The 13,890-nt window shown below is 36.6% G+C and overlaps 1 protein-coding gene across 2 annotated transcripts in view; it reads right to left on the minus strand.

The window, feature by feature from the left end:
• Positions 1-9,864: 9,864 nt before the first annotated feature.
• The window catches only part of rspo1 (R-spondin 1), a 28,678-nt gene continuing 24,652 nt past the window's right edge, over positions 9,865-13,890 (minus strand). For both annotated transcript variants that reach the window (XM_041989196.1, XM_041989195.1), the window contains exon 6: positions 9,865-10,114. In XM_041989196.1, coding sequence (XP_041845130.1) covers positions 9,951-10,114 — 164 coding nt within the window. In that variant the 3' untranslated portion in view covers positions 9,865-9,950. The remainder of the gene's footprint in view (positions 10,115-13,890) is intronic.

Consider the following 13,890-nt stretch of genomic DNA (forward strand, 5'->3'; position numbering starts at 1 on the left):
TACTCCTCTGTTTTTGTCATTTTTACAGAGGATCTGGTTTTCCCACTCTTAGTGTAGCTCAGTACCTCAGCCACTTGATTAAAAATATTAGGTCCACAATGGTGCAGCTAAACCTAAATCTAAAATGTCAACCTTTAATTAAATGGCAAGATCTGTGTATGTTATGCACATAGCAAAAGTAAACTATACAGAAACCTAAACTACACCTCGAAGTGAAACTTAGGTTGTGTGATTGTGCTTTCCATTTAAATTAAAAGCTAGAACACAGCAACACAGGTCCTTCCTCAAAACCGGATATCCAACATAGGTGAGGAAACTCACTAACTCTGATCTAAAATTCCAATTTTGCTGGCCCTCATTTAAAAAGTGGTGAAAGTAGCAGTAATAAACAGTTTCTTAGCACTACATTATGTTGCACCCATAATGTACAGCCTCAGGCAGTGAACATTTTGTCGTGGTCTTTGTGTGCACAAAATACAACAAAACCTGCTGTTCTTCAGATTATGTATAACTGTTTTGCTAATGTTAGGTAGCCTGACCAGTGAGCAAATCATACTGGTTTTCTGACAACAATCTGAGTTCAGTTTCTTTCCTAGCTTCGAATTTGGACCTCAAGCCCCAGCATGCTCTGCAGTCGCCACTGATTTCAGCAAACTGGTGGGTGAAGGAGAAGTTTTTAAAACTTTGAGTGGGCACAATTTTTGACAGGCAAGAGCGTGAATGTTCCTGTTCTGTGCCTGTTCTGTTCGGCACAGAAACAAACCATAAAAACTGTAATGGCATGCTGCAAACCACAGAAATGAATCGGTTTGAGAGTATAGCAGTGCACATTTGCTTTGAAAGAGCCACAAGGTACCTGGAGGGCAATGTGACACTGCAGGTAGAACCAAGCAAGCACTCAGAATTTCTTAGTTCACTGAAGTTTCTCACTATGCATGGGAGGTGGAAAATACCAGCTGATCTTTTGATGCAACATAAATTTCTTTGGAACAACTAAATTCTGCTGTGAGATAATCAAACTCTAATAGGTAGCATGTACACTACTTATGAATTTGCAGTTGAGTGAAAAATACAATGACATCTTGTGGTCATTTGAAGTAAATAAGTTATTTCTGTTTTAATTGATACAGCGAATTCATTTAAAAATGTACTTAGAATGTCATCATAACATCTGTAGGCTAATAATAATAACAACAGCAACAATAATAATAAAACAGTCTTGAAGGAGTTCAAGAATATGTCGAGCATTTATTGGGTGTTTTTCTGTTAGTCTGTCATCTCTTCTATAATAGTTTCTTCAGTTTAACCGTGAATGCTAGCTGGATCAGTGATTGTGTCACAGCTCACCTACTCCTGACTGAATGGGAAGCAAACGTGTGGTGAGTGATAAGGTGTATAAGAAATGCTTCAACAATACATTAAACTAAAATCTAGGTGTATCAGCTGACTGAGCAATACTAGATCGTCTTGTCATTTCGTTGTCTTTCTGCAAATATGTTAGGGCAAGATTATGTTTTATTACTTAAAAAAAACTCCAAGAAGGAACTTCTGTGTTCTAATTCCTGTAAATTGGGGATTTATTAGGAACTGGAGTCTCAGATAAACTCTTTATCGCTCCAGCTGTACTGTAACCAGAAACTTGTGGCTCTACAGCACAGTTATCAGCAATGACTCAACAAAAATGAAAAAAATAGACATTGAAGGGGACAGAGGTCTCTGCTTTCACACTAGACTTATCACTTTGCTGCTGTTGTGGATGTGCACAAGTTGTTCCATAATAGTGTCAAATTTAATGTTTGTGTGAAGAAAAATATATATATATTTTAGATATTCTGTGATTCTACAGCAATTAGCTTTAAAATAGCTGATGTTCTGCTAAGAAAGGTATTCTTCAACAAAATAGGGTTTGGTAAATGTGAGAGAGCCGTGTGCAACAGCCTCAAGAAACCAACTTCAGTTTGTTTTCTGTGCTTGTACAGTTTTTTAATTAGAGCATAGAAAATACAGCACATGTAAAAAAAAATAAAGAAAAGAATACAGAGACAGAAAACCTGGATCATACATCTTTATGGTTTCTTCCTGCATGTCTGTGTATTATTCAGTTTATTGTTTGGTGCCCACTTGACAAAGTGCTCTGGTCCACCGCAGTCACATCTGTCCTGTAAGCAGATGTGAGTTAACCTAAATGTCAGGGATACTATCTCTCTGGTAATTCAGCCTATTCACCGTCTGTTTTGCTGAACATCTGCTTCTGTGGAGGTCGTATGACAAGTTGGTACAGAATCACTTTACAGTTTAAGTTGCAGAAAAATTCACTTTTGATAAGCTCAGGCAAAAATGAGCTGCCAACACCTGTTTCACACGCTGCCCACTGTGTTCTCACCTGTAAATCTTTTATGATGCCTTCTCAGAGAAATTACATTATTTTTTAATTGGCTGTAAATATGGTGCACTCTAATGAGTCTGTCAATCTCCTTATTGTTCTTTTTATCAACACTGTCAGGTCCAAATTCCCATAAATTCTCTGATTCCTATACAGGGGCAGATACAAGTGAATATAAAACATTTCTTAATCTCTTGGATCTATATTTATTTATTTATTTTTACATACCATCTCATAGCAGCTGTAGTTGCTCACAGTGTGATGAAAACCTGTGAGAGAAAGGAAAAACATACAATTTATATTTGCATCCCAAGCTGACGCTCATGAAGACGGTGCTCGTTAGCGAGGTCTGAAGTCAGCCTATGTGGCTTGGCATAGGTTTTCATCCTTTTCTTTCACTCCCATCTGAGGTCAAGGAGTTGTGCTTGCTTGAGGGAAGCTCCTTAAACTCTTGTAATGAGTACTCTCAGCAGGAAAACAAGGCCTTGCTTTTTCTTGAGTTCAGGGTCAGACGTGTCAGTCGCTCTGATCAGACCCGAGTTAAAGTCCTTCCTGTCCTCAGGGTAACTGGAGAAAACTCTGCTTTGGATGGCTTTCAGGCCTGTCTTCTGTATGTTTTTTAAAAAGTATATCTGACATAACAGCTGACCACAGAGATAGATTTTTATACAAAAGCTGATATCCTAAAAATAAGTAATTGTTTGCCTTTTAAAGCGTTAGCTCAAACTGATAAATGTGCAGTAAATGTCATGTACAGTCAGTTTCTGTTCACTTGTATTTCACACTCTTACTCCATTTCACACATTTGCTGCAAAATGTACCAGTACACACAGCTTGTGTGTTCTGCAGCTATTAACTCCCTCCACATACATTTTACACTTCTAAGAGTTTAATGTGGCTTTGGAGCTAAAACTGTGATGTGGGAGTAAAAGAATGTGATAAATTCTAATAGAGACATTCAGACATCAAGCATCTTTGGGACAGAAGAATAATATGAACATCAACTGTCTGACTGCGGTTTTGAGCCTTTTCCTGCTTTGAATTTGGTGGAAACCAGAAAAAATGTAATGCATAAAATGTGCAGTGTGTTGTAAAAGCTTTCTCCTTCTTTTCTGATGGAGAAAGCATTCTGTTTTACCAGATTTACATCTTTCAGACGCATATTTTTCTTACCCTTTTGGCAAAGTTTGAGTGACAGAATATATATTTGTATATTCATGATGATGCTCATGAATGCTGCGATTTTGATTCAGAAACAGGGAATCTTGAAGCCTCAAAACAAAACAGCAGTGAAGGGAATATTTAGGAAGTGACACAGAGATATCCTCAATGTCACCTGACTGATACTGAGGATTGTCTGAAGAGCAGTCAGTTCGTACAAGCTGGTGGAGGTAAGGACTGTGATATGAAGGACAGAAAAACAAGGGTTACAAGCTCTCACAGGATTCATGACAACGATGGTATGCGCATCACAAGTCAGTGATTTTCTAAGGATTTTCTGGAGGCGATTCACAGTCAAACTCAGGTCAACGCAGAGGAAGATGGTGAAAGATGGATCAAAGCTGTTAACAGGAAATGAGCAACTTTGTGATTGCTTTCTGCTTCAGTGGGATAGAAGTTTGTCTAAAAAACATGTCTGCTCAAGGATTCACCAGCATCTGCACTGGTTTATGATACAGAGGTGAATTAAGGGCAAAGAGTAAAAGTGGAAATTTGCTGACCATGAATGTTTTACTTTAACTGGTGTCTGATTTATATTGTACTCAGTCTTGGCGCACTTCTTTCTTTTAGGGAATTGGGCAGCCTTTAAAAGGTAAGATGCCAAAAGTGTAAGTAATGGATTGACCATAATTTCTGTATTTCATATGTCAGACAAATTTTTATGGTGAGAAGAAAAGGGATGACTTCCAGTTCTTTTCAATGGAGTGATTTCATCCACACAAAAAAATAGACAGACTTTACATGAAAGTATTTAAATGGAAAGAAAGAAAGCAAATGCAGCTGGAGTAGCTAATGATTATCTATTAGATAACTATCATTTGAATTATGAAAAATGGAAAATTCAAACAACTTCCAAGCATTCAGCATCAAGTAGAATATGTTTAATACATTTCTAATTTATCACCATGATTTACTCACCATCCTCACATAACGCGGTTTCCTGCTGTTGCTATTTTTCATTTAATAATTTCTTTTATTTTTCCATCTACTCCTATATGATACTGCTCAATGCAGATTGAGCTAACAAGTTGTTAAATAAATACTACAGTTATACAATTGCTCTTACCCAACAACATTTGCCCTTAAAGGCCCAGACAGACTTAACGTGAAAGGTTGAGGACAGAAAATGAAAGTCATCCATGCACAATAACGGCTCAGCCTGGACACAAGATAAAACAGTGGTCTTGGTGTACAGATGAAAAAAAAATATAGCTTCTTCTGACAGATTTATGTTTAGACTATTCTTGTGTATATTTGACAGGAGGCAGGAAGTTAAAGCTTGCATGGATTATACACTATGAGTAATATCATGAAAATTATTCACTTTCAGTGTGGCAGTTCTTCAGTGCAGTAATGGATTTAAGTTGCAAAGATTCTTATGGTTTAACTTGATTGTTATTGTTTTAGGTCTTAACTTTGGGCTTGCATCTCTGGAAAAGATTGTAATATTTATCTGGAATGTCTTATTTCATACAGCCTTAGTTAATTTCATAATTACAATCCCGGTATGAATTAAAGCTAATAATGCCTCTCTCAACAATGGACTTTTGGGCTGATCTGTGAACTACACGTTAATGGCTCCCTCTTATGGTGAGTTGTGGTGGTTTATTTAACTGCAACCTATGAATATACAGTACTCACATACTGTATATGTGAAAGAGAGAGAGAGAGAGAGAGAGAGAGAGAGAGAGAGAGAGAGAATGATCTAAGAGTTCTTTTATTATAAAGATTTCATTGCAATTCAGTTCTCACTTATTTATTTATTTTTTTAAAGGGACTATGTACATTATTATACATTGTATATGTGAAATGGACATGATTAAGCCTGAGCTAATTCTCGTCCCTAGTTCCTTTATGGCAGAGTCAGCCACAACACAATTTACCCTTCTCTATTTATCTTTCTCACCTTCTATATCTCTGGCTTTGACAAATAAAATACTCCCTCCAATCATGATCTCTGGTTTTATATCATCTTACAGCCCTGGATGTCTTCTGGAAGCATAAACACTCAGTGAACATAAAAAGAAGCATTATTATTTAAATAATCAGTTACAATGGTGCCATTCATTTGTGCTTGTTTGCAAAGTTTCAAATTACAAAAAGCTGGTGACAGCTGATGTGATTAAATTAAAATATATTACTATATCATTATTTTTATTTGTTAACAAACTAGAGGAAGCTACTTAAATACATAGTTTATCTAAAATCTGCAGTGACTTTGTTTAGAGCAAACACCCCTTTCATCTTCCACTGATTACCTCTGTACTTTCTGACATTCTTTTTGTGTAATACTGTTTAGATTCCAAAGGGGGCAGTACAAGCCACACATATTCATTCCTAGAAACAGTTCTGCTGCAGCCAAAGTTCCCGGCCTGTTTCTTTTCCTAAGAAGAAGTTACATTGAATGTTGATCAGAAACGAAACCTTATTAAAGATGGTTTCTCCTGTTGCTTCACTCTGAAAAATTTGTCCTGCTTATTTCTGCAGTGTGGTAGATTAAAGGGACAGTCTTGACTGACCGTACCAATAAGACGTTGCACTTTTGGTTTTCACATTAAACATCTTCTGTCTTTTTAACTTTATCATTTGCAGATTCATCTCTTTGTTTCTTATGTTTTAACAGAAAGCTTGCTTACCAAAAAACAAAATAGTTTTGTTATTTTGATTTAGCAGCCTTGCTTTTACAGATATCTGTTGCTGATCAAACATGCCAGGCTGTCAGTGTTGCTGTATCATTCTCTGGAATAATTTTGAATCAGAGAGGACATTTTCTCTTTATAGATTTCCAGAATCAATCTCTCAGATCTTGAGCCACAGTAAGAGGATGCTTGTGGAAATTATCACAGATCAGTGAGAATGTTGACGGGACATCTGCAAAGGCTAATCATGAAAGAGTTGGAAGCCACTATGTTGGGAAGGAAGGGTCCAGGGTAAAAAGCTGCTGGCCATCACCAGTGATTCGGCTTGAGGGTTTGGTGGGCTCAAGGACCCCAAACTTTTAGTTCAAAAGCCATATGACTGACTTTTAGGGAGATTTTGAAAACATTTATATCACAGATGCAGGGAAATGCAAAGCAAAGGAGATCTGACAAAGATTTAATTGAAGATATAAGCAAGACATTGAAGAAAAAATACATTTGAGAAGTACAATTGCAAGTTTTCTTTATACTTGTGAAAGAAAATAAATGGAATTTCACAGAATTAAGAAATTCCTCTAAAATCTTGACCGTAAGATGTCTTATTTTAACGACAACTCACAAAACTCTTCATGAAATATTTAATCAGTTCTCAGTTATGAAATTTCATGCTCTTTTCATACTCTATTATGAAAATATTTTTACTCTAGATAGAAAAATATCCATCTTCAGTGGCAAAATTACTCAACTTTATTGTATATATACTATCCTTTTCAGATGTTTTAGCTTCATCTCAGCTGAGGTTTCACACACAGGTCCAAGAGTAACACCTGAGCCAGTTCAGTCCACACTGAGAACAAATATTGGTAATCTTTATTAGTGTGATTCATGGATTTGCTGTATGATATTAGTCAAGTGCACAGAGACAGGGTGCTCCTTACCTATTTGATGTACTCTCAGGGGGCTGGTTTGAAAGTCAAACTAAAACAATGATGTCATTCTGTATTAAGTTTACTAGCAAATCAAGGGCATCCATATACTCCAAAGATTTACCATTCATTTCTCTTGGAAAACATTGGAGTGGGGAACAGGAGAGCAAAAAGAGTACATGGAGTGGGAGGTGAGGGAGAGCTCCGTCTAATGGAGCCAGGGCAAGAATTTATGGTCAGGAAGAGCGATGAATGTGTAATTTACGGTGCACACTCTACCGTTCTCCCTGCCCTCCCCTTTGGTAATGAGAAACGGCTGTTTTGTTGTGGGGCCTATGCGTGGTACACCCCCTCCCATCTGGCTATGACACACCATTAGTTTTTATTTCTGTCTCTGCTTTAACGACCCTTTGCCCAGGCGCCAGCATTTGGCTGGTGATCTTGTCTATCCTATGATACCATCTATGCTCATACCATCTACCTCCCAAGATGGCTTCCTGTAGACTAAGTAAAACAATGCCATAACAGCAGAAGTATTATTATTATTATTATTATTATTATTATTAATAATATTATTATTATTAAATTGGATAGCAGAGACAAAGTACAACAAACTCAGAGAGGATTTTTTTCTTCCACTCATTCTGATAAAATTCTGGTTATAGGAAAAGTGGCATCCATTAAAGAAAGCTGTTAAAATAGCACAGCGTGACCAAGACTGGATTAATTTTTTGTGCAGTTACTGAGTCTGTAAAACAGATGTTTTTTATTATTAAATGATAACAGTTTTAGTTCTGGGTGTCAGATAAATTGCTAATGTGATTATTTATATATCACCAAAGTAATCGCTGATATTGGGCAACAAAAGCAGTATAGTGACAATAAAGGTGGAAAAAAGGGCTAAAACAGACTCAGAGCAGGTGTAGCTGTTGGCATAGCAGTGTAGGTAATTTTATCATCATTACACACAAAACAAAACAGAAAATCTAAGTAAAATGTGGAGAATAATACCTCATTGCATATTGTGTGTATACCCATTGGTGACACATAGATTTATAAGTGAAGTTTATATTTAGATTTGTCTGTCCTTCTCACAAGTCTGATCCACAGATGATTTGTTTAAAATCTGTTTGGGTTTAACAGATTATGTTTCTTCTCTCTCCATTACCTAATACCTTTGTACAACTCCACATTTTTTCCCCAAAATGGTCAAACGCAATCATTTATATATAACCATTATTTCTTGTATTTAGTTATCATTCTCTTCTTGCCATAAGATGTTTAATTGCGCTAGGTAATCACACTGTGCAAAAAGAGAGTATGACTGAAACATAGCTTCATCAGAACTTTATTTAGGCTTTCACAGAATAAGCTATATATGATGATACTAATACTGATAAACACAGCTTGTCATATTCAGTATCGCAATCCATATTATGAAACAATGAATAATGCAGTCTGTAACCTCTGCAGAAATCGATATCTTATTTAAAACAAAGAGACCCACAGAATACTTAATAAAAAAAAAAACATCCCCTGTATATGCAGGGAGAAAGGTCATGAAGCCAGCTTTTGGAAACTATATTTGTAAAAATGGTATGATTGCTGTAAAATATGAATTGTAGGAAACATTGTGGATGTGCAAAATCTTCAGATTTTGTTGCAAACATGGCTATTGAGCAGCTGACAACTTGATGGCTTTTGTAATAATTAGCGGCTTGTACTGCATATTTGACTTATCACTATGCATTTACATGTCCTTCCTCTTGTTTTCTACACCTTACTCTTTCAGTCTATGAGACCAGTATGAGCAATGTGCAAAGGTCAACACACATGTACAAACAACAACAAACAACTGGAATTCGTGCAGAAATGCATATAAAGTACACAACACCTAAATTTCAAGAAGAGACAAACTCACACATAAATGCACTTGCACACACATGCAGCATTGTATCATGCAAATACTCACTTCCGTGCAGACAAAGTCTTTTGCAAATATCAACATTTCATTCAAAACAAACACAAAGCAATCAAATAGCAAGTTTAGTAAAGAAATCAGCAAAATATCTATGTTGTGCTCAAAGAAATCCAACTCTGCATCATCTCTTAGGCTTGTTTTACATCAGACTCCATCCCTAAAATTATACTTTGAAGAGTCAGAGAGCACAAATGATTTCCAGTGCCTTTGTTTGTTTTATTTTGTTTTTTTTCCTCTCCTGATGGAAAATAAAAGTACCAATACTGTTAATACTGTTCAATGTCAATACCTCATGCAATGTCTATATTGAGAAGTTCCATCTGCCACCTTTCACAAACATAAAAACAATTGAGATATAGATTGTGATTAAAGTCAGACTGAAACAAAACACATCATCAACCTAATTAGACTTCAAGAGACTTGAAGCTATGCTTATGCCGATTTTGAAACATAGAATCTTCTTCTTAGTTCAAGAGGGACACTGAGTCAGTTCATGACTCAAACCAAATCCAAACACAGTCTTCTATGTGGCTTCGCTATCCAGCAGTGATATCAACTGAAAATCAGAAAGTCTTTCAGATAAGTCTCCAGACATGTTCATTTCAAAGTATTTTCAAAGTTTCATAAAACATCTGGTGTTGCAGCAGTCCTCCAGTTTTCTTTGCATCTTCTACAATGCAGCGTAGCAGCAGTAATCCATTCATTCAACACTAATCTGTCTGTGGCTGGTGCCGCTGGCTGAGGTGTGGTCTCTGTTGTTTTTTTTTTTCCTCTCAGCCTCGCCTAGCAGACCTTTGAATTTAGGTGACAGAGCTGGTTGTGATGCTGGGAGCGGTGGTTGTCCTGCTTTGGCCTTTCCTCCGCTTCCCCCCTCCACCTCCTCTACCATCCTTGCCTTCTCGTCCTCGCCCACGTACATTCTCCCTCCTCTTTGCATCATCCTGTCTGTCTCCTTTCTTTTTCTCTGAAATAAGAATGCAAAGAAAACAGGATTAATTTGTCATACAATTTCTTAAAAAAAGAGAGTTTTGTAAGGCATTTACCATCAGCTGGTGCTGTGTAGGGAAGTACCTGCGCTTGACTTGACAAAGCAAAAACATGGATTGTTAAGGGGAAGAGAGATGAAAATAAGGTGGAGTGACACCCAAGAAGTTGTGGTTTGGGGGTTTTTAAAACAAGCAAAACAACCATAAACCAATCCAGAATTATTTATAAAGACTATCATAATGCAATGTTGGCAGCACTGATAGTATATATATATACACAGCAGGAGCTGAAGTACAACAAGCAGCCAACAAACTACAAACCAGAAATTGTGTAATTAGTACAGATGTCCATGTGTATCAGCACATTATTATTATTATTATTTAGATACATTATTATTATTTAGAAAATACATTATTTTAATGTATTTTTTAAACTCAACTTTGTTCTTGAATTCTAAACATAACCATGTATTTATCCTAATTATTTACAAGTGAGAGGGAAAGACTGTGAGAGCCAAACTTTATGGAGGGAAGGCCTCAGACTAATGCCTCCCATCTTCTCATTGCTTGTTACTGGCATTTGTAAGGCAAGGAAAGATTATTTGTATAGCACATTTCATGTACAAGACAAAAGTACTTTACATAAAACATTACAAACATTACAAGCATTACAACGGGGTGCACTAGCATCAAAAAGTACATTAAAAAAGACAGATTAAAGCTAAAATAGAATAAGATAAAATGCAAGAAACAAAAGTTACAGTGTGAAGAATTAATGGTTGTTTTGAGAAAAAGCTGCGGCAAATAGAAAAATGTTTAACCTTAATTTAAAACAGCTGAGGGTTTCAGCAGACCTGCACTTTTCTGGGAGTTTGTTCCACATGTGAGGAGCATAAAAACTGAATGCTGCCTCTCTACTCAGTTGTAGTCAAACTAATCATGTCAAATGAAATATACTTTAATATGAAATGTGTACACATTAAAATTAAAATATGAAAACGGCCATGCAAAGTTACATGAAGCTTCCACATCATCAAAAATAGTAACCCTATAGGACATAAGGTAGAGTATAGTTTAAATTTATAGATTAAGTTATTTATTAATTTGTCTTTTAAACTTTTTCAAATTAATTTAAATTTTGTAAAATATAATATTAACAGTTCATTCTTATGACATACAAAGAGATCAGTATTTCTTTCATCAACCATACTTTTTTTTTTAAAAAAAACAAAGAAACTGTTCAGTTTGTTTTTATCCCTTCTGTACTCTGCCGTGTCTGTGTACACCCCTTGCTAGAACCGGGATGTTCACATAAAATTCTCCCATGCAACAACCTTAAAGAGGACCGTGTGAAAGGGTGTGGAGACAATTTACAGTTCATTCTTCCAATGACTCTACTCAACCAACTCATGAACAACCAACTGGTCTGAAACCTGCTCTATCAGTTTGAGTGCACAGGTTATCCCAAAGCTCTACTTTTAGATGAGAAAGTTTTATGAGTTGGTCATTTAATTTCCTGTAACATTCCTTTACAAAATATTTGATATTTTTAGGTTTAGGTTTTAAGGGATTTTTTTAAGTCAACTAATCAGGCCAATTAGAATTGAACAGTTGTGATGTCATCATTAAAGCATGTCCTCTACCCAGTGCTACAGCCACCCACACAAGCATTTATTTAATTTTTTTTTTTTTTTTAAGATTTTGTGGGCTCTAGTAGTAGACAGGAAAGGGTGTCAGAGAGATGGGGACATTAGGGATGAACAAGCTTACAGTAGTCTGGCCCCAATCTCTTTACAGACTTGTGAATCACAGTTGTCCTTCTCTACTGACGACTTCACTGACTTGTCCCTCATGCTAGCTAGCTAACTACAAAGAATAGCCCAAACATATCACAATTGTGCAACTGCCATTCTAACTGCACTTGTATAAATCAAGCAAGTTAATCATTGTATTTGTGGGGAAAGCTACAGCTCGTGTTTCTTCTTTCCACTCATTTTCCTGATGAACCATCACTATTTCCCTCCTTGCTATAAACTCTGAACGATCTAAAAACACCTACATTTGCACAACCAACCACAAGCATCATTCATTGTAATTTTGCTTGGTTGCATTGATTTTTTATTTTACCATGTGTGAGGTAGAGAAATAAATAAATTCATATTTCCCCTTTGAGAATTCTCAATCTTTAACGTTTTTTCCAATGTATAAAATGGATTATTTTCCTGTTCCAAATCCATGAGATTAGCAGTATGAATTAATCAAACCTGGGAGGTGTGTGCATACATGGATTTCTGTTCACTCTGTGTAACTGACTCAGTGACTCAAAGGAGTCAACATCCCGATTCTCTTTGGTGAGTGACTTGTTTAAACTTGAGTCAGTAAAAATAATCAAGTTCCTCATCTCAAGATGACAAACAGCAAAGGGCCTGAGTCCAGGATCTGAACCTGGTCCAGCCGTGCTAGGGAGATGTAGCCTCGGTATATGGTATAGCTGACCTACCAGGGCAGCAAAGCATTACCCCCACATGAGAGTTTAGTTATAACAAATGAAGCCATATTTTTTCATCTCCATGCATGGTCTTTTTGCTCCTGAAGCGCAACATTTTTGTGATGCTTGATAACTAATTGTAGAGACTTTTAAAAACAGTTGTCAACTATGTGTGCTGTTCCAGTCAACCAATCAGTTAGTCATCCACATCCCTAGTGTCTAGGGATTTCTTTGCTGCCTTCTTCAGCGTGATAACAGATTCAAGTGTATTGCTATGCATGTGCAGGATGCAGATAAAGATTTTTTTTTCTTAGATTGGTGTTACATCCTGTTACCTTTGTGGGGAGCCCAAGACCAAAATTTTGATAACTCTTTGGTGTTAAGGTACAGTATGTAATGGTTGACATCAATTTTAAACATGGACGTAGAAATTACTTCAAATGCTAATCACAGTTCATAGAATGGATGGTGACCATCAGTAGCCAAAATTCTTTCAGATATAAACATGTTTTCATGTGCAAGGGGATCTAGTGGATCCAGTGGCAGTTGCAGGGATGACAGCATGACTTCTAAATTGTACATGTTTACCCTCCTATCTTCCAGGCTTCTTATGAAGTATTCACACTGGCACTATTTGATCTTTAAACTTACCCTGGTCAGTTTCCACAGATAGTACAGTTTATTTGGAGCAGTGTGAACCTTTGAACCCTGGTGTGGACCAAAGAAGCAAACTCTTCTCCACTTGAAAATGGTTTGCTGTCTTTCCTGCTGTGCATACTGAACATATTTTTGTGAAAACCATATTATGTTTGAACATCAAAATATAAACAGAAACTGCATAAATGTATTGCTGCTCTATTGTTACTTGGGCAAACAAACGTTTTCGGCCCTAGCCAATCAATGATCTAGATTTTCTTTTTCTTTCTTCTTTATCAGTAGTCTTTTCGGGAAATATCACTTCTGGCAAGCTGCCATTGTTACTGCATAACAGGTTGTTGTTCAGGTGGTTTTGTCTCCTTGAGTAAAGTGCAGTGTAAAAGCAAACCAAACCAAACCAAGGTGCAAAATTTGTCACGATTCCCCGGAATAACCCGGTGTGAATGTGCCGTTACGTGACACTTATCAAGGCTATTTTTATAACTTCACAGAAGTGTCTGTCTGTGGGGCCTGCAGATGATGAAGAGGACAAAGCACCAAAAACGATAAACAAAAAAGAAGCGTGGACGAAAAACTCAAACAACAGCTGCCGTTGACAATCTTCCTTAT

This window comes from Melanotaenia boesemani, chromosome 6 (assembly GCF_017639745.1).
Source record: "Melanotaenia boesemani isolate fMelBoe1 chromosome 6, fMelBoe1.pri, whole genome shotgun sequence".
NCBI lineage: Eukaryota > Metazoa > Chordata > Actinopteri > Atheriniformes > Melanotaeniidae > Melanotaenia > Melanotaenia boesemani.